Source organism: Aristolochia californica, unplaced genomic scaffold (assembly GCF_029961685.1).
Source record: "Aristolochia californica isolate CCGP_79_NKW_82.1479 unplaced genomic scaffold, dmAriCali1.0.hap1 SCAF_9, whole genome shotgun sequence".
NCBI classification, from domain to species: Eukaryota; Viridiplantae; Streptophyta; class Magnoliopsida; order Piperales; family Aristolochiaceae; genus Aristolochia; species Aristolochia californica.
In genome coordinates, this window is record NW_027182290.1 from 34,286,140 (window position 1) to 34,307,987 (window position 21,848).

A 21,848-nucleotide genomic window follows, 5' to 3' on the forward strand; every position below is an offset into this window, starting at 1 on the left:
TGTAATATTTTTACATACCTTTTTTATCCATTATAATAAGATTATATGTCACATAATCTTATTAGTTTACATTATAGTTTGTAATTTTTATTTGTTATCCGACAAAATATTTTAATAAATATAATGCTATAATAAGAAATTATGCTGTAAATTTTTATATAAAATTTCTGTAAAATATTTTATTTTTATTTTTAAAAGATACAGTATTGTTATTAGGGTCGCACTCCAGACAAACACAAACAAGGACCAAGGTCCGATTAAGGTCTTGTAATCTTTAATGATATTTTTAGAAACTATATTAATAGTTATTGAAAAAATCTTATCTAACCAATTTTAATTTCCTAATATAAGTACTAATAAAAATTTAAATGAAAATTTATGGAAAATTAAAACCAGGAAATGTATTTCCTGATTTTCTTAGCTTAATTAGTTCCTTCGAACGGTACTAGCGGGTCACTGTATTATAAACTACTATTTTTACCGTAATGTGTCAGATGGAATGTTTCACAAGTCTCTTCTTTTTTCTTTTGTTTTTTATTAATTTGACCGAATCAATTAACTTCTGTTGATTATTACTTATTGACTTCATTTGCAGGACTCAAAAGTCTTGAGCTCTTGCAAACATGTAAAGAACACACAGAAAAATAAATATTTGGACTTTGAAAGACCCGACAAATTCTCACTGCAGGACTTATTTGGTAAACCTTAAGAAATACCTCTCGAGTTCTAACCTTTCAAATAAATTTTAATGGACCGATCATTAACAATTAATACCAATTTGAACTATAATCAGCCAACCATTTAAAAAAAATGACGAGTTTTTCTTTTAGTATTCTCTGCACGGCATGAGATTTATAGAAAATCATTTTATAATATAATGAATTCATGGAAATCGCATGGATATTTTTTATATCTATAATATGTCGGAATGACGACCGGTCAAATGTCGATAGTCAGTTTATATTGAGTTCACCAAAAATTTCATATGAAAAAATGGTTTAAAAAGACCATAAACGCACGATTAAAACCTGATCGCGTGAATATGGTCAGAAAACTAAAATGAAATCGTCTGCGAAAATCTTCACTTCGTGAGTAATCAGTTGTTCGTTCTATGAGTTGGCTTTACTATGGTATACAATATTTCCCTCGAGCATGTACCTCCCATTAAAAAATATTAAAGGAAGTGAATCAATGTACGTTTACAGAAACCAAGTGTATTGACAGAATACTCTATACAGTTTTTTCCCCGTAAGAAAACAGTCTCGCGCATATGAACTAACTACTCTATCCAATCCAAATCCCACGCAATAAACAAAATTTCAAAGTTGATACCTCTAAGGCCTGTGCTTCAACTTCGCGGACAGGATTCTGCATTTGGAAGAGAAGCAAGCCAACGCGACTTCTCATCTCATAAAGCACTAACCAATACACAGCTTTTTTTTTCCCCTAAGAAAGCAGTCGCAGTGTAGATTGTATTTCAGACTCGTGGGCCAAAATCAGTGACTAGGCCCCATTCGTTGGCATCTAAGGATACCCGGTCATTCCAACCGTTGAGTTCGGTCGATTAGGTTTGCTGGTCGCCTGCTGAGCCGTGGCTTTGGTGAAATACAAGTAATAGTAAACATTGAGAACCATGGTGAAAACAACAAACACAGCTCCTGCTATGAATACTCCTTTCCGCAGAGTTTCACAAGATAAGTTTTGGGCATAAATGGCACTTCGATATTTGGTATGATAAGCATTCTTTGCTGCACCGCCAATAATGCATGCCTCCGCAATTAAAAAACTTAGCCTGCCAATTTTTGTCAACCAACGACGCGGGTCAGTAGTAAACATGATGGAAGGAAAGTGTTACGACCAAACAAAACTTTATGCAAGGCCAACAGAGTAACAATCTTCATATCTTCAACTTGATCCAGGACTTTGCAAAGAGGTCAAAGCATACAGAGAGAGAGAGAGAGAGAGAGAGAGAGAGAGAGAGAGAGAGAGAGGCACACCATGATGTGGTAAAATATATAATGGACCATGCTCGGTTGCCTCCAGGGGCTAAAGGCCTCCCGAAACACATGCACTTCGTGACTCCCATGACCAAAGACTGGCTTGAAAGAAGAAACAAGAAAGACCCAACTCCGTAACCAGTTGCAACGTCAGAGCTGTATGCACAATAGGTAGCATTGTCTCTTGGATCTGTCACTATGAGGCCCTGTAGGTGAAGAAGAGAAAAAAATTCTGTCAGTGTACAACTCAACTAAAGTCCATAAAGCACTAGAACATTTTTTTACCTAAAGGAATATTTCATACATAAATAAATAATAATGCTACATATATTTGGAGGCCTAGCCTGCAGAGAGTGGAATGGATTCCCTTACCACTTAGGAGGGTCAGAAACCAGAGTTTAAGATGCTATGTTCCACAAACCGTACATTGTAGAATTCAGGCTACATCTATTTGTCTTAATTCTACTTTAAAATGGAACAGAATTGGTTGGCTGCCTCACACTCTAATGAGTTTTTATCATTTTATCAGCAGCAGACCTATATATAATTTGACAAGAATTTCAACAGTGCCAGAAGATGCATTCTATTTTGGATAAACATGATAGAGTTGGCCTAAAACAAAGCAAGCACGCATCATTATAGACACTATTTATCCACCAAAAGATAAATATATAACATTGATCAGACATGATGAACAAACTAAGATATTGTGTAGATATGGTCATTGAATAATGAATGTCACACTAAATGAGGCCTGCATTTTTCAACATTTCATGATTTTCTTCTGTGTTCTATTTGAAGACTTGAGTTTTAAAACTTCCATGAGGAAAATGGACCACATTGTACAGGTCACAGTGAACATGAGAAAAGTAAAAACCTAAAAATACGTTAAATTTAGACAACTTCAAATCAAGGGTATAGGTCACTGTTGCATAAAGATGCACAAAAGTGAAATCATGACATATGTACAAAATAAGATTTAACACATCAAGTGTCTTGGTGATGGAATTCCCTCAATTTTCATGGTGATCCTTTCTAGGATAATAGAATAAATGGGTGTCCAAAAGTACAAGAAAATCTGAACATCCACCTCTATTCACAACAACCTCCCCCATCAATAGCAATCACAAAAATTAAAGAAAACCTATTTTTCTCCCCTTTTACATTAAACAAGTGTCCCACCTAAAATCTCTAGTAAATTTAAAAGAATATAAAAAAATGGGGTAAAGAGATTTGACTTGTTTCAATTTTTCATTTTTATCTCCACCTTGAACAGTGAGAAGAAGGACAAGTTTTGTATCCTACAGTCAGTAGTAATATTACCCATCAAACAAGAGCATAGAGTCACGCTAACAACAAAGTCGTGCAAGACAATCACATATTTTAATGCTCCACTAAGGAAAATGGACTATTTAACAGAGCTCCAAGAGCCAATATCATACTAGTCACATAATGTATTGGATGAGTGAAAACCAGACAATGGCTAAAGCATTTTAAGATGTTAAGGTAGAAAGCACAAAGCTATCATCAAGACAGTAAAACACGATTACATTTTATTGGAATGAGCTGTAAATTATTACCGTAATTATAGGAAACGATTTGTTTCCTTGTTTTGTTCCGAATTCTAAGATCTAAATTAGGTTGTAAATGTATTATAAAAAACCTCCTCGAGGAGAAGAATACACATCGGAAAATTCTTTGAAATCCTTCGTTATTCGGTTTTACACGGTATCAGGGCGGGAGAAAATTTCTGCCGTCGCTGTGAAGGAAGAAGCCACTGTCGCAGAGCTTCCTATAGCCAAAGAACAGAGCGGAAGCTCTGTCCCGTAGCCGAAGTGCACGAAGAGCTTCTAGCCAAAGAATAGAGTAGAAGCTCTGTCCCGTAGCCGAAGAGCTGGTTTAAACCGGCTTTCGAACGTCGGCGACAACCGCACTGTCGTCGCCATAAACAGATGAGCCACTGCTCGGTCCTCCAACAGACCGCACCACTGACTGAAGGAAGCCAACGCTTGCAGAACTTTTTTGTTTCTGGAACGACGGTCCCGTAGCCGAAATAGCGTCGGCGACGACTGTCGACGACCACACCACCGGCCCCGTTATCGCTGCCAACCACCGCCATCGCCGAAGGAAGCCGACGCCGAGGGAAAAAGGTGAAATTTTTTTGTTTTTTAAACTTAGGAACTATTGTTCCTTTATTTAACTGCGGGTGAACCCAGCGGATCCAAATCGGACCACAACCGGATTGGACTGAATTGGACCAAACCTGACTACCGAACCGAATCGGACTACTTCCCGGACCAGACCCAAAATCCGAATCAACCCAAAGATAGACAATGGGGAGCTATCGTCCAATCTCTAGAAAAGCTAACAACTGGGTATGCACTCACTGCGGGGAAAAAGGTCATTCGCAACAACGTTGTTACGGGATTATTGGTTATCCAGAGTGGTGGGACTTCTCAAAAAAACCTCGGAAAAATATTGTTGGGGAAAAGCTGTTGCCTACGACGAATATTGCCCATCCAGGTATTATCGGTAAAACATCAGTATTCTCTGCATATTCTAAGAATAGAACTTGGATTATTGATACAAGTGCATCCGATAACATGACGAAGGACTCCAGTCAGTTAAAATCTGTTCTACCTTCTCCTCAATTCGTTATTTCCACCGCCAATGATAGCACCTCTCCTATTACTGGGGAAAGATCAGTTATCTTGTCGAATACTCTTACATTAGATATTGTCTTTGTTGTTCCATCTCTTAAATACAATCTGTTGTCTGTTAGCCAAATTACTTCAACTCTTGCTTGTCCTGTAACTTTCTGGCCCTCCTTTTGTGTCTTTCAAGACATTCTAACCCGGAAGATTCTAGGTTATGGTGTTAGACGGGGCAAACTCTACTATTTGGAGTTGACAGAGAATGGGGGATCGAAAATCATTCAGGCAAATCAAGCTAGTAGTGAAGAGAGTGCTCAAGCAACTATATGGTTATGGCACCGAAGACTCGGTCATCTTTCCTTTGGTTATCTTAAGAAATTGCGACCACAACTTTTTTCAGGTTTGAATAATTTGGATTTTCATTGTGACACTTGTGAACTAGCTGAGAGTCACCGTATCTCTTATTTACCGAGTTTGAATAAGAGTTTTGAACCTTTTGAGGCTATTCATTCTGATGTTTGGGGTCCTGCAAAGGTTCCCTCTATTTCTCGAGCTCGGTATTTTGTGACATTTATTGATGAATGCATTAGAATGACTTGGGTATCCCTGCTTATAAAAAAAATGATGTGAGTCTAGCTTTTCAGAAATTTCACCAAATGGTACACACTCAGTACCAGAAGCAGATTCGTGTTTTGCAATCTGACAATGGTACTGAGTTTGTAGATGCTTCTCTTGGTAATTTCTTAACAATCATGAAATTCGTCATCAGACATCATGCACCTATACTCCCCAACAAAATGGATTGGTAGAGAGGAAGAATAGACAACTTTTGGAAGTAGTGCGTGTCTCTCTCTTTGGCATGAACATGCATAGGTTTTATTGGGGCGAAGCTGTCAAATCTGCTGCCTACCTTATAATCAAACACCTTCTCGAGTTATAGACTTTCAAACTCCTCAACAAAAACTGCACTCCCTAATTTCCATTCCCCATCTTCCGAATCTTGAACCCTGGGTTTTTGGGTGTACTGTATATGTTCATATCCCAAAAGTCTTGCGAAATAAACTTGATTCATGTGCCAAACGATGTGTTTTTGTTGGCTATTTTGATTTTCAAAAAGGATATCGGTGCTATGATCCACACACCCGAAAGCTCCATGTAACTCTAGATGCCTCTTTCCATGAATTAAAACCTTATTACTCAGGGGAAGTCTCTCGGAATTCTCTTTAGGAGGAGAGCTCAAGTGAAGAGAATAGCAGAGGGGCTGAGTTTATTGAGTTAGAAACGGTGAATGAATTTTTTAACCAACCAAGTCATCATGATGTGCAACAAGAATGTGCTCCCAACCATGAAGCCGAGAGTGAATCATTAATTGCTCCTGAAGAATCATCAGAGTTGCCTCCTCAGGTAAATACGAATCTTGTGTTTGATGAATCTATTGAAACGTGTTCCTACAGAAAATATAATTCCTAGATATCCACAAAGATTGAATAGAGGAGTTCCAAAGAAACAGTATAAACCTGATCCTGAAGCCAAAACCAAATATTCAATCAACAACTATGTGTCCTCCCATAGGTTGACTGAATCGTATACATTTACTGTTGATCAATTATCCAGGGTTTCTATTTCTAGTAATGTGCAGGATGCATTAGCTGATCCAAAATGGAAAAAGGCGATGAACGAAGAGATGGAGGCTCTTCAAAAGAATGCCATGTGGGAATTTGTTTCACAGCCTAAAGGAGTGAAGACAATTGGATGTCGATGAGTGTTTACGGTGAAACTCAAACCGGATGGAAGTATTGAAAGATATAAAGTTCGGCTAGTTGCAAAGGGATATACACAAAGGTATAGGATACACTATCAAGATACTTTTGCACCAGTAGCTAAGATCAATACAATTCGCATTCTTATATCTATAACAATAAATCGAGACTGGCCTTTGCAATAATTTGATGTTAAAAATGTTTTTCTCAATGGAGACTTAGAAGAAGAAGTCTACATGGAGCTACCACCCGGAGTTAAAAGTAGTTCTTTATGTCAAGGTAAAGTCTGTAAATTGAAGAAGTCCATTGTATGGGCTGAAACAGTCACATAGAGCATGGTTTGGGAGATCCTCGACTACAATGAAGGGGTTTGGCTATAAGCAAAGTAACTCAGATCATACTTTGTTTATAAAACACAAAGAAGGAAAAATAACGGCTTTAATTGTGTATGTTGATGATATAATCGTGACAGGAGATGACCTATGTGAAATGCAAGTTTTACAGGAGTATTTAGCCACTAAATTCGAAATGAAGAATCTCGGACAACTTAAATATTTTTTGGGAATTGAGGTGGCAAGATCAAAACATGGAGTCTTCCTTTCACAGCGAAAATATATGTTGGATCTTCTAGTTGAAACCGGAATGCTTGATTGTAAACCAGTAGAGATGCCCATAGAAATGAATCATAAGCTCGGAATTCTTTCAGATCAAATCCCAACAGACAAAGGGCGTTATCAGCGATTAGTTGGAAGATTAATCTACCTATCACACAGACCAAATGTAGCATATGCAGTGATCATTGTGAGTCAGTTTATACATGCACCAAGTGAAGAACATATGGAAGCGGTCTATCGGATCTTGAGATACTTAAAGAGTGCTCCAGGAAAAGGTTTGTTATTCGCAAAAAAAAATCTCTAACATTGAAGGATACACAGATTCTGATTGAGTAGGAGATCAAACAACCAAAAGATCCACGTCTTGTTACTTTACTTTTGTGGAAGGTAATCTTATCACGTGGAAAAGCAAAAAAACAGAAGGTAGTATCAAGATCAAGTGCTGAAGCTGAATTTCGAGGATTGGCTCATGGTGTATGCAAATTGTTATGGATAAGAAATATACTGAGGGATTTAGGGATTGAATATGTTGAATCTATGAATCTTCACTGTGATAATAAAGCAACCATCGAAATTGCAAAAAAATCCTATTCAACACGATCACACTAAACATGTTAAAGTTGATTGTCATTTCATCAAGGAAAGCCTCAATGCAAAGATTATAAAATTTCTTTTTATTCCATCTAAGAGTCAGCTAGCTGATATGCTCACGAGGGGAGTATCGGGGAAAGTATTTCATGGTATAATTGACAAGTTGGGCATGATCAACATCTATGCACCAACTTGAGGGGGAGTGTTGGAATGAGTTGTAAATTATTACCATAATTATAGGAAACGATTTGTTTCCTTGTTTTGTTCCTAATGCTAAGATCTGAATTGGATCTAAATTAGGTTGTAAATGTATTATAAAAAGCCTCCACAAGGAGAAGAATACACATCGAAAAATTCTTTGAAATCCTTCGTTATTCAGTTTTACACATTTATACAAAACTGATACAACGACAGAGGAAGAAAATTTGGTTTAATCACAACGAAGACAACGCGCAATGGTTTTTCATGAAGACTTTTCACAGAATTTTCTTTTCTTTTCTTTTCTTTTTTTTTTGGGGGGGGGGGGGGGGGGGGGATGTTAGAATTTTTTACTCCTTCCCTTCCTTTGTACTTATGCAAAACTGAGATAGCAAAAAAGGAAGAAAATTTGGTCTAAGCACAATAAAGACAACACAGAATATCTTTCTATGAAGAATTCCCATAACTGTTAATTTTACTCCCTCCCTTCCTCTCGTGATCAGTTTCTTCCTCTTTTCTGTAGACTAAATTTACATTTCCACTCCTATGAAATTTCATTTGATTTAGGCAAAAGGGATAATTAGGCTTCTTTTCCCATCTTTTTATTTTGACTAAGAACAACATGTACAACTATATTACAGCAATGTTTGCTTCGAAAACAGTCCAAGTCAGGACAATTCAAAGCATGGATAGTTGACATTAATGAACTATAGCCATAAGAAAGATATAATAGGCACAAGTCAAAGAACTGCAGCAACCATCGCTCTTTAAAGCAAGCAACCACACTACCATCACATAATTCACTCAATCCAAAAAAGAATCACATGATATGACTGATGTTCCACACTAGACCTCAAAACTTGCAACAGGGTCCTTACCACTACACTACTGAATTAAAGTTTACTGTCAGCGAATTGCAGTGAATCCAGCATACAGGTTTGATAAAACTTTCTTTTGCTACCTGTGAACCTTCTTCAAATACATGATAAGTGATCACTACAGCACTAGAAACCGTAATAATCAGACTAACACGCATATATTGCTCCAGAGGAAACATGGATAGTGCCATTTGAGCTGAAGAATCGACTAACTAGGATTCTTAAAACACAAAGGCCACTTTTTTCTCTTCACGAGAAAGTTGGAATTAAAAAAAATACATCAGAAAGATGAGCAAGATCTCAGAAAACTGGCTCCAAATATAACAACGAGTCCACATGTGGGAAACATCCAGCTAATAGGTAAAATAAATACAAATGCAATTCCAGCAGAGTTAGATCCTAAAATTTGACCAGTAAAACCCTAATATGACGTGGAAAGACGAATAGTTAAAGCAGAGTCTGGTGAAGGGAAGAAGAAAACAAGAAGCTCACTTTGCTTCTACGGCGTTCAGCAGCAACGGCAAAACCAAAGGCGACCAAGCAAAGAACGACGATTAGCAAATGCAGTAAAGTGGAGCCTCTTCCTTCTGCCATTATCTTCTGCCTACGGTGTCACGGCTTCCAGGACACTCTCCCTTCCCCTTTCTCCGGGACTGTAAGGAATATTGCTTTTAAAAATTAGAGCAACAAAAAGCGTTTTGGGGGGAGAGCGCGAGTGCGAATCCTGTGTCTTTGCCTCGCAAAAAGCATGCAAGCCGACAAATTGGTTTAGATATTGCCCCTAGTCATTTGATGAATTTACAAATATACTACTTTCTGTATTAAGTGCCTATGCGAGCCAGCGAGATTGGGCCGCGGATCCAATGGAACTTTTCGGTCCTTTAGTGGGCTCCAGTAATAAAATTCAAAATTAATGTCAAGCCCACTGACAAGTTCTTCTCACAAAATATCCCTCGTAAGTTTCTGCCGAACTTGTATATTAGCCAAGCCCACTGACAAGTTCTTCACCAAAAATAATTAGGCCCGTTAGTGCCCTGGTTAAAAATTTATATTCCAAAAAAATTTTAAATAATATTTTTAGGATTCACATTTCCAATAAACCTTTAGATAAAATTCTTCAGACGTCTTACTAAGAAATTATATATTTTTTTAGAAAATAGATTTGTGAGTACCTTTTTCCAGGGAAATAAATAAAAATTAATAATCAATCTTATACATTACTATAATAATCCGATAAAATTTCAGTAAAATTAATTTTCAAATACAAAATTATCATTAAAAATTATTTTGTGCTGAAAGTATTTTAATATCAATTATCAAATACTTAATAAAAAAAATCATATGGTTTTTCAACCTATATTGACTAAAAAATCTTACTTTAAGAATTATATGATTTTTCTAGTAAGAATTTTTTATTTAAGAAAATGTTTCTAAGAAAGGTGAGGTACTAATGGTCATCGAAAAGGTACTAATAAAACATTTCTTGGAAAAGGTACTAATAGAGCCTTAATGAAAAACCTTGAGAGTTTTTGTTATGATATTTAAAATCAAATTATGTAAATTTCTTTTCCATATCCTTCTAAGCTATTTACATTTCTAATGTAACCCTCCGAATATACAGTTTACTTAAAAAAAAAAATTCATGATAAAAATAGGTGAAATTAGATCTGTTTATGTTGTATTGGGAGAGCAAGATAGAAGAGTTAATAAATAAATTCTCAAAAAAATTATATTCCGTTAACAATTTGATTTTAATATTTCCTTTAGGGGGGATTAGTGCACATGACTCAAGACATGATCTTACTCAAGACATGATCTTCATGCGCATTATGCAATTCATGTCCTGAGGTCATTAGGAGCGTCAAAATTCATGTCATGTACATGAACATCCATGACTCAGGAGTTCATGTCCCAAGAGTAAACGGCGGAAAGTGTTTTTCGCCCGATTTTGAGAATCATCTACATGACTCACGGGCGGGGCTGTCTCTCGGGTCTCTCTCTGCCACACACTGTCTCTACCATTTCTTTCCCGCAGCCCTCTCTCGTCTTCGGTCTCCCTCTCTGGTCTTCGTCTCTATGGCATCCATCTTGCTGCGAATGTCCTTTCGGCGTCCTTCTCTCCATCTTGGACTCGCTCTCCCTTTGAACCTCCTGCTCGATTTTGACATTTGGGCTTCGATTTTTTTAATTTCTACTTCGATTCGTCATCGATTTCCCCCTTCGGCTTTGATTTCAGCCATCCCCCCTTTCCTCTCCCTCTTGACCTCCGTCGCAGAGCACGGGAGGTCAAGCAACTGTTGCAGAGCTTCTAGGCCTCCCTCTCTTCTCCCTCTCGGCATACCATCGGAGCGCCGCCTCTGTCGACGTTGCCCGCCGGTCGTCACCGTTGCCTACTAGCTCATCCCTGTTGCCGTCGCCGTTGCCCGCTGGCTCGCCACTGACGAAGACAACGATGGTTTAATTTTTCCTAAATCAGGAAAAATCAAACTATCTTCATAAAAATCATTAATTTATAATTTTTATTTATAAATTAAAAATTTTTATTTATAAAATAAAATTTTTATTTATTTAATATATTTATTTTACAATTACTATATTAAAATAGTGATTTAATAGTCATAATTAAAATATTTTTAAAATAAATATTTGATAAATTATTTTGGCATAATTATCCGATTGCTATAGTTAATTAAACCAATGATTTTAAATTTTGTGATAATATATTATTAATTAATAATACATAAAATATATTATGTACAAATATATAGTGTGTTAAAGTTATGATTAGATCAATTTTTTCTCTTAAATTATTCATTTTTAGGTTAAAGTATATCATATCTTATTAATAAATTAATAACTCAATGTATTACTTTCGTTTTTGTTATTTATAACGTTATTTATTTATTATTTATAATTAATCATGTATGTATTTCATTGGCTCATGTAATTACCATATTAATGCATAATAAAATATCTAATTCAATTAATAAATATATTAATATATTTAATTATACATTAAATAATTTATTCGTATAGTAATAATGGTTGTTTTACCTAATTTGGAGTTTAAAAATTATGTTATAATTAAGTGTACTGTAAAGGTTTAGAGATTCTCTTGTTTTTTATGTTTTTCTCAGGTTAGGATACTAACATTGAAATCTGTTTTTCAGTGCACATGAAGTCGTCAACACTAACACCAAGTACGAAGATGATCTTCATGTACATGACTGACATGATCTTCATGTTGGACATGAACTTGATCTTCATATATCCATTTGGGGGACTAACCCCCCTTTACTAAACCTCTTTTTTAGGGAACAAAGAATGAACGGGAACGAAGGAGAAAAGTGAATTCAGTTTCAGTTTTCGAGTCCTCCGGTGGAGACTGGAGAGGAGAGTTAGAGGGATTTTCAGTCATTCCATTGGATAAGAACGAAACAAGGTTGGCACGAAACCGTTTCGGCAGCGGCTGAGAGAAGGTAATATCGGCAAAAGAGAGGGCCAGAACTGGACTCATAAAATTCATTCACCTCCACGCTCCATCACACATTCCCGTCGTCGGATGAGATAAGATGAACTGACACGTGGCGCTCCGAGAAGGGTGCCTAACAATAAGAGTGTCATCCAAATTTCTCCATCATGTGTGGTCGTTATGGTGGTAATGCCCATTACCAGACCACAGGCGTCCCATGATCTACTGCCCGCAAGGAGAGTCGTCGGATAAGGAGAAGTTCGAGTTTACAAATAGGATCGAAAGGAGGAAGGCCACTCAGAGATAAGAGGAGATTTGCTTCTGGTGTGCTGTACTCTCAAAGCAAGTAGCAAGGAGAAGCAATGGCTTCCTCTATCATGTTCTCTTCAGCTGCCGTGGCTTCCCCCGCCCAACCCACCAGGGTGGCTCCTTTCACTGGCCTCAAGTCGATTGCCAATTTACCCACCACCCGCAAGGCCAACAACGACTTGTCCCACCTCCCCAGCAACGGGGGAAGGGTTCAATGCATGCAGGTATATTATGGATTTTCTGAAAGCGGCTCTTCGCTTTTAAAATTTCATCCCAAAGAAGAAGGGGACGCGGCAGGAGCAGCGGCTTCTTCTTAATGGATGATAGATCGATGGACTTAGGAAAAAAACAACAATTACAAGGAGGAGGAAAAAGAAGTGGGTTCATCAGGAGTCATTTACGAATTTGCTCATCTCGTTTTCAAATGTGATCGTGCAGGTGTGGCCACCGGAGGGATTGAAGAAGTTCGAGACTCTCTCTTACCTCCCACAACTCACCGACGAGCAACTGTTCAAGCAAGTCGAGTACCTTCTAAGAGAGGGATGGATTCCTTCCATCGAATTCAGCAAGGTATGCTTACGCTAGCTTCTCCATTCGGCGGGCGGAGAAGGAATTTTTAAGCCAATTAATAAAGAAGCAGGGGATTTATTAATTTCCGTGTTGCGTTTTGATGAAAAATACAGGTAGGATTCGTGTACCGTGAGAACAACAGATCCCCAGGGTACTACGACGGACGCTACTGGACCATGTGGAAGCTGCCCATGTTCGGATGCAACGACGCGGGTTTGGTGGTCAAGGAGCTGAAGGAGTGCAACAAGGAGTACCCCAACTACTATGCCAGGATCATCTCCTACGACAACGTCCGCCAGGTCCAGTGCTCCTCGTTCATTGCCTACAAGCCCCCCAACCCTGCCACCTAAGTCACGCGCTGCCTCCTAGGATCTTATTCCCGTGTTTTTTTTTGTACCGTCTTTGTTTATTTGTTCTCTCCCATCTTTTGTTTCTGGTTTTTCCAATCTCCAACGCTTGAGAATGGCCATAAATGGTTTGTAACTGATCATCAAGTTTTGGTGGAGGTGAACATTTTAACCTCCCGGTACATAATAAGTTGTGCCTCGTTTACTTTTAAATATTAGTGCTACATGATTGGAGTTTGGTGATATCTTTTGCATGTCGATCCTTCTATGCTGAGCATGTCTGTGCCTTTTTTGGCCCCTCGGAGAACATGGTGAACCTCATCAATCACTGCTCTGGGCTCTTATCTTTTTTCTCCTCACAATCACAAAAATATCTCCTTTTTAAAGAGGAAAAATAATAATATTAAAGGTTCCGAGTTAGAAGGCTGATAGCCATCTTATCCACATCAGATAAGGAAGTTGTCTACCACCACACACGCTGTGCCTGGTCTGGGTGGGGAAGCAAGTCCCCCACTGCTACATAAAGAACTAGTGGGTTCCGTTTCACTAACAGATTATGAATGCAGGCGATCCTCCGCCAACTCATTCATGGCCGATTGCCCAACTGATTGACAGGGAAACCTCAGCTTTACTGCATCGCCGAGAGAAACTCCGGTTTTACGGCCGTCTGGGAAGTGAAAAAATCTCAGCAACCATGACTTTTTTGAGAAACTGGTGAGAAATTGAGTTTAGGATCAACAACAGTTAAAAAGATAACTTCAAATCTTTTTCAAGAACCACACAGAACAGTTTTGGGGTCAATCTGGTTCCAGATGATTAGGGGTGGCACAAAGCAAAACTGACTCACGAAAGAGCCCATTTGTTAGCATAGATTTTTTTACGAAAAAAAAATCATTTACTCTAATTATTCTTGTTAATTCCCTCTTTAGTTGGTTGATAGTTAGCTCTTATTTACCTCAAACCTCAAAGACAATCAATAACTCAACCCTTTTGGGTTCCTCAACATCTAATGTTGTTGTTTGTCAATGGAATAAACACTATTGATAAAAACATTTACTCTTTCTTTTAGGTTGATTAAGTTGGTTATTATATATTAGTATGCTCCATTGCAAAATTTTAGACTTCTTTGCGATAATTTGTAGTTCAATAGTACTACGTTCATCACAATATTCCTTTTATTTATTTTTGTAAATTTTTTATTTTTATAGTTTTAAATGTAGGTTAAATCTCAAACTCATTTAAAAATTTTGGAGTCGAACTTGATTCCATTTTTAAGATCGAGGCTAAACACCCCTACAATATTTCGGTTGAGAGTATGTTAATGATAGTGAGGCATTTGTCCACTGTCCGCACTTGTGTTAGGCGTGTTACGTCTCACTTTATGCACCTAGTCCTGTGCAATGTCATTAAGTACCACACTTTGTATAAGATTTTGTACAATTAAACTACAACCATCTTTAGGCTAAGTAATCTTGGAATAAATAGATATAAGTAGATATCAAATAAATTTTACCCTTTCTTATGAAAAAGGTATTTGTCATCAAGGAGTAGTCAAAGATGACAGGTGAACTTGACGTATAGGAGGAATTCCCACAAAGAGATTAGTACTTTTAACTATTTTATTTTTATAATATAATTTTTTTATTAATTCTTAAAATTTGAAAATAATTTCGAGATGAAAATATATAGTAGCATAGGGCTGGTTCCCCTCTCTGAGTAGGAAATCTAAGCATCCATTTCTCTGTATAAATAGATTTTGTTCATCCATTCTTTATGACGGAAAAAAAAAAAAACCAGTCCCATTACTAAGGACACATACTAGCAAATCTGAAATCTGAACTTTTGAGAGGCAGCATGAGCATGGAACCATCCAAAAATTCGGATTGGCTACTGATCTAGCTAATCCATAGCCTACAGGGAAACGTATAGGGGAGCCAAAACGTCCTCTACTACATGAGAGCTCCCTGAATGACTCGGGAAATAACATTGTAAGTTTCCATCTTCCTCAACCTAACACCCCTTACTCCCGATTAAAGAACGAAAGCAAAAGAGTTTTCAGCAGAAGTTCTTGAGGTCCCATAGAGGCTTTGGTAGAAACTCTAATTGTATTCTAGAGCTTCTATTCATCAAGTAGGTCATGACCCTGACGTCGTAAATCGTAATCCCATAATCAAGAACGATGTGTCATGTAGCCAACGATCGACTGATAACGGATCGTGCATTTCTGCCGAAAATGAGCTTTCCGAACACATAATCTGATGACGGAACTGTGACATATAAATAGGCATATAATATTACGAATGGTTCGACTTGTTCTTGCAACATAAGCACTGTAATGGGATCAGTTTGAGCATCCTCCGCTGAAATTACAGTACAAGCGAGGAACTGGAACTTTGCTGCAGAGTTGGTCACAAATATTGTACCTTGATTAACTAAAGCAATGCCTCCTGATGACCGGGATACCTTCTTGTAGATATTAACAAGTTTTGACATTCCTCGTCCCTCAACTGATGCGACGTACTCGTTTTACAACCAACGCTTTCATGTAACCTTATCGGAAGCAACTATTGCTAGGAGCCATATGGCCGAGAGCAATGAGTTAACCCAAGTATCTGAATGAACAAATAAAAACACTAATATCTGAATCCAGCCGAAGAGCATACTATCACACTTGGGGGAAAGATTTGATAAAACTAATGTTAGTCGAGCAAATATAATTAGTTTTCAGAAGGCGGATTCATCTCTCTTATCGCACATCTACCACTGCTACAACTTATAGCAATACAATTAGAGTAAAAAAAAATTGTTCTCCCGTACCAAATAGAGACGTCTTGCATTTATTCCAGGCGGACGAATACTCTCTCATCACTCTGCTCACAAAAATGTACAATCTTCCCTGAAGTAAAAGAACGTGCATTCCTCGCTTGCACGCACAAAGTTTATGTTTCATGCCGCAGGACTTTGCTTGCTCTCGTTTTCGGCCTGATCTGGTTGACTCACAACGACGACTTCAGCTGGCCGAATAATACGATCATGTAGCGTGTATCCAGTCTGCAACCATATTGAGCAAATAAGATAAAATCGCCAGTTGAAGATGAGCAATCCAATAGCATTGTATTACTACACCTAGAAGAAAAAATGAAAGGGAAAAAGGGGAGAGCAGCTTGGGTAGCAAGAGTGGATAATAAATGAACATATGTGAGCCGTAGTCATACTGAGAGACGTTTCCTGTGTTTACAGCATCTAACCAGTGAAAGATAGCTTCGCTCTCCTCATACTGTTTTCTTATGCCTTTCAATCCATCCCGCAATCAGATGATAAAAAACCATACAAATAAAATTCCAGTCCATAGTCTGTAGACCTAGATTTTCGTTGTGATAGACACCTCTGGCTACTAAATGAATGGTTAAAATTTCCAGAGTTAAAATGAGAAATAGACCTATGCCGGTTATCAGATCAGGCAGTGACATGTCAGGGTTAAGTTGCAAAGGTTTAAATCAGGCTTTGCAAAACCATAACATAGCCAGTCACCCCCCAACCCCACCGACCAACCCAAAAAAAAAAAGTTTGCATTACACTTGACCTAAGTCACATTTGGTAGAAGAAATACCTTTATTACAGCTGCCACAGTGCCTGGCGGCTTTGAAGGATCTGGTATTTGAACCACAGCGTGATGTCTATTTGGATCAAAGAGCTCATCCAGAGGATCATATTTCTCCACACCAAACTTTTTGAAAACCTAAACAAACAAAATTATACAAGGCCAATTGATGACAACGAGTGAGAAGATATCTAAACATGGAAAAAAAATGAGAGAGAAAATAAGAGAATGATTGTATCATGCAAAAGTAGAGGCAAAGAATGATCAATTGTTCTCGAGTCACAAATGCTTAAAAATGTACAAAGATTTTCTTTTCCACACAAGAGCTTCATGTCTTCTTCCATATCTAACCTCAGAAATCTGGGTCAGAGCCAGATAAAATGATTGCGCCATTCATTCAGGCCTAAGATGTTAAGGAATTTGGAATATTGAGTAGATCTACTTTTGGATAGTGGAAGTATACAGCAAGGTGTTGGATTTGATGGCAGCAGAGTTCCATATAAATCACATGAGTTAACTGTCAAGATCGACTTCTATTTTAAACTTCAAGCTTTTATTTCTGGAAAATTTACAAGGATAGTTTCAGCTGCAGCTGCCGCAGAAGCACCAGCTTAAACAACCATCTCTTTGGCCGGGAAGATGGCTTCACTTTTGGCAACTGGCTTATACCATCAATCAATGGTTAAAGCAACCTTGAATGGATGATGGATGGAAGGATGAATGAATGAAAATGAGCCTCCATGCGAGGGCTTCGAGAACCCATTTGTCAAAATGAAAGGGGACATCCTGATTCAGCAGGCAAACTCTACAATGCTTAATTTGTGGTAGACCCATTTTTCAATAGAGTAATAACATGTTTGCCTTTTCCTAAATTTAGAAAATCTCTGCTATTGAACAAGGAACATCTTAACAGAGAATAGGGTGTGTGTTTAGTACATATAAAGAAAAAAGACTTTTTAGACAACAATCCAACTTGATATAGGTCTCTCCTATAATGCATTTGAAGAATGCAAGAAGTTATCATGAAAAGATCAAAGAATTGAAAAGCATTAATCACCCTTTTCTGGAAAGAAGGACAGTTATCATGGAAATAAAGAAATTTTGTTAGAACTTGTACACTGGAATCTTCTTTTGGTTTTTCTGAACAATCTGTAATTCTTTTTTGACTTAAGACTTTGTCATTTAACTGATTTTCACATTTGACTTTCCAAAATATAATAGAACAGATTCACTAAAGTGTAATTACCTCTGTAAGCTGTTTCACTGTCATTTCAACACCCTCCAGAAGTTCTTTAAGACGGCGTGCACCTTCAGCTGGATCTGTCGATTGCTCAACTTTTGGCAAGCTATCCTTACCAACAGAAGAAGCCCTACTAAGATTGTCTGCAACATCCAGAAAGCTCTTGGCAAAGCTCTGCAAAAGCATTTGAATGTATCTTAGATTATAACTATAGAAGGATAATGAAGTAAAGAGAAATTATCATAACAAACATACCTGTATAGCGAATTTTTTTAAGTTCTCTGATTCACGTTTAGTCCGCTCTATGACATTTTCCATCTCCGCATAGCTACGTAGAGCTTTGTCCTTCATTAGTTCCACCTCCTTTTGTTTGGCTTTCAGTAACTCTTCCTTCTCGACAACTAGTTTCACGAGATCATCAACAGAGAGATCCTCCTCCTTATCTGAATCAGAAAATGCAGTTCGTTTAGGACTACCTCTCCTCTTCTTAGCAGACCGAGTCTTGGAATGTTCGGGCTCTGCTTTCGAACCTGACTCTTCCACTTGCTCTTGAGCTTCAGGAGCTCCACTAACTGGGTCAGTGTTTTTCTCACCTTGAGAATTGTTGTCAGAAATCTTACCACTTTCTGTCACTTGTTCATCTGCAGAATGGTTTAGTACTTTATCGGATGTTTGTGGTGACACAGAGGAGGAGAACCTAAATCCCTGAATGGTTCTTCCAATATATGAACGATGTAACTGACTCAACTGTAATGGAGCCCGCTGCCACAGAGTAGAAAATATGACATAGAAAAATACAACGTCAATAAGACCACTAAATACTGCAAACAAAATAACGTTAGAAATTAGAGTACCACATAAACCTCATAAATAGATTGTATTATACCTTGCAAGAAAGCACAAAGAATTATAAAAAACTCAAAAAAAATGATAAGACTACTAATCTTGCTAAGGAAGGAATCGACGATAACCACGCACAAAACTAGAGCAGAAGTAAACAGTCTTGAGTGCTTCAATTTTTACAGTCAGTTCCATTAAAGTCGGTTAAAAATAGCCTATGTAACTCAATCTCCAGGCCATGTGGTGACCCCAAGAAAAAAAGAAAAACTGGACACTTATCCGATAATGACTAAAAACTGAAGGGATACCTCTCCAGTTCGTTAGAAGCTGCGAGTAAAGAAGATTCTCATAAACCCTAAACCCTACCTTGCTGAAAGCCATGTATCACTCATTTCGTTGTCAACTTATTCTGTCAATGGAGAAGAAATTCGAATCCCTCTAATACAAGCATTCAACTTTAAATTCAGAAAATAGTGAAAAGCAGTTCTGTCGACCCTAACATACAACCCCTTGGCTGAGAGTTTCAGAACTGCGTCCATATGAGCAAAATAAACGAGCGAACAACAAAATGCCAACCTTTGAATATCAAATAGACAAGAAAGATGAGGAAAGAAGAATTGATCAGACAAACCTGGCAGAAAATATTTGAGGACTCAAATAAATATTTGGACTCGTTCGAGAGATTAGGAAGCAATTGCGATCGAACAGAAGTAGCCAAAAGTCGAAATTGACCGACACCGCGCCTTGAAAACCTAGAGAAAACCCTAGAAGCCATCGTCGTCTTCAAGGGCAAGTAGGAATGGCAGAAGGGTCGAGAGAAACCAAAGTCGGCAGATGAAAAAGGGATGGGCTTTCTTATACACTGATGGAACCTGAACGTCTGGACTGCCAAGAGTTGCCTCCTAGCAGGGCAATTAGCGACCGTACTTTGCTATAACTAATTACGTTAGGGCTAGGGTGGTGGGTTCGGGTCAGTAGTGTTCAGATCGGTTTTTGAAAATCCGAACTCTCCTATGCAAGGCAGAAACCCTTTAAAAAACCCGGTTTTCTTACGCTCCAACCTTTTCCTGGTTTTATTCTTGTATTTGTTCCCATTCCCGTATTAGCTTATGACTAATGAATTATGATTTATTTTATTTTAAATTTTACATTGTACAAATTAATTAAATTAATTAAAATCTACAATAATTTAAGTGATATTTAAATTTTGTAGCTTTTTAAACACTATATTTGAAATAAAATCTCCTTTTTAAAATAGTATAAAATATTTTTAAAACAATTATGGAAACTTTGTAATAAATCCTTTAGGCAGGTTTCTACAAATCGACATAAGGGAAACTTATCTCCATCCCGAACCCATGTTTTTCACATGCCTGCCTAAATCGGGTGAGTGAAAAAACCCATGCCCATTGGCCACCCCAATTAAATAATAATTAGTGGTTTTACTAATTTGTATATTTTTTGGATATTTTATTATAATAAATATGAATAAAAAGTGTAGGTTTATAATTTATCATTTATCATTATGTAGTCGTGAGAAGAAGAAAAAAACACATTTCCCACCCCTAGTTAAATGCTGGTAGAGGCGGGAAAGAGTTACCTAATTAATCAATTTATGAATTATATTTATTCATTTGTTTGCATACTATCCATTGAATAAAATAAACATGATTAGAAGATGCATAATTTTTATAATTTTTAATTTAGTCCTATGTAATATATACGAATAAATATCTCTTTATATAATATTTTTAAGAAGACTTAAGTTAAATGTATTTTTTTATTGCTAGTAAAGACAACATTTGTAGTGTAAATCATATATAAACAGAGTGACATAACTTTATATTTGGGTAGGGGTATGCAAAAGTCCTTTATATATTGATAGCATACAAAGTCTCCCAAGATGTTTCGCCCCTCGAACACCGAAAACCATGTGAACAACTTCAAGGTGGCCCCCATACAGTAAGTGGTTCGATATCAAACTAGGGAGACTTTAAGTGATTAACCTCTTATGACAAACAACATTCTTCGATCTCAAGCAGACTGAAAAGGATGCAGTGGACCTCACGTCAAAGTCAAATCATCACTGCGAGGTGCTCGATGCGGTTGAACTTTGTGGTTGCTCCACTTCCCTGTTCAGACCACTGGTGGCCCTTTCGTATCGGCTATCCCAAAATCCAATAAAAGTATGGGGTGGTAATGGCTGACATCGCCTTGAATCGGCCTGTATCGCCTGATACGGAATGTCTCGGATGTCCAAAATTCGAGACGTATGGGGCTATATGCAAGACGTATCTCCCAGGCGGATACTACTTCAGAGTTCAGACGGTTCATTTTTGAAGTACTTGTGTAAAAGAAAAGCAAAACCAAATGAAAAGGTTAATAATTTAAAAGCTCGTTAGAATGTCACTCTTCTGTGATAATGATAAAGATGAGACATGCATGCACCTAGCCACAGACAAAGCTTGCTGCCAGCCGGCAGAGTGGTCGAATGGTACAAGAGTACGGGACGGCTCCTCGTTAATATCCGTCATATCAGAAAAATAAAGTCGAAATAACTGGCGACAGAGCTGAATAGTGAAAGACTGAATACCTTTTCTGAGTCAAACTGTCAAACGAAAAAGTAGCGACGCTCCCTAAGATGGACGCTTCGATTTTTAATGATAATTTCTGAAATAATACGAGAATCTGTCAATTCAAAGAGATAAATTATTTAATTAAAAAACAGAGAACAGAGACAAGCCCTTAGAACGTGCTGATCGGATCGACGACCGTTC

The 21,848-nt window shown here is 37.6% G+C and overlaps 3 protein-coding genes across 5 annotated transcripts; 1 reads left to right on the forward strand and 2 right to left on the reverse strand.

The window, feature by feature from the left end:
• Positions 1–1,164: 1,164 nt before the first annotated feature.
• On the reverse strand, positions 1,165–9,358 carry LOC137941601 (uncharacterized). The gene is made up of 3 exons (XM_068787083.1): positions 9,185–9,358; positions 1,998–2,203; positions 1,165–1,792 (listed from the first exon to the last, which is right to left on the reverse strand). Exons 1-3 carry the CDS (start codon positions 9,284–9,286, stop codon positions 1,525–1,527), a joined length of 576 nt encoding a protein of 191 aa, XP_068643184.1. The 5' UTR covers positions 9,287–9,358; the 3' UTR covers positions 1,165–1,524.
• A 3,010-nt stretch (positions 9,359–12,368) lies between these two features.
• LOC137940541 (ribulose bisphosphate carboxylase small subunit, chloroplastic 5-like) lies at positions 12,369–13,633 on the forward strand. The gene is made up of 3 exons (XM_068785661.1): positions 12,369–12,697; positions 12,912–13,043; positions 13,157–13,633. The coding sequence occupies exons 1-3, from the start codon at positions 12,527–12,529 to the stop codon at positions 13,391–13,393; spliced, it is 540 nt and encodes a 179-aa protein (XP_068641762.1). The 5' UTR covers positions 12,369–12,526; the 3' UTR covers positions 13,394–13,633.
• Positions 13,634–16,029: 2,396 nt separating this feature from the next.
• On the reverse strand, positions 16,030–19,958 carry LOC137940972 (grpE protein homolog 2, mitochondrial-like). Of its 3 annotated transcripts, none has more exons than XM_068786124.1 (6): positions 19,703–19,957; positions 18,852–18,993; positions 18,487–18,674; positions 18,238–18,405; positions 17,001–17,129; positions 16,030–16,441 (listed from the first exon to the last, which is right to left on the reverse strand). In XM_068786124.1, exons 1-6 carry the CDS (start codon positions 19,844–19,846, stop codon positions 16,337–16,339), a joined length of 876 nt encoding a protein of 291 aa, XP_068642225.1. In that variant the 5' UTR covers positions 19,847–19,957; the 3' UTR covers positions 16,030–16,336. The 3 variants fall into 3 exon arrangements, with proteins under 3 accessions (XP_068642225.1, XP_068642223.1, XP_068642222.1); XM_068786122.1 differs by having other exon boundaries at positions 18,762–18,993; XM_068786121.1 differs by having other exon boundaries at positions 18,487–18,993; positions 19,703–19,958.
• Between the last annotated feature and the right edge of the window lie 1,890 nt (positions 19,959–21,848).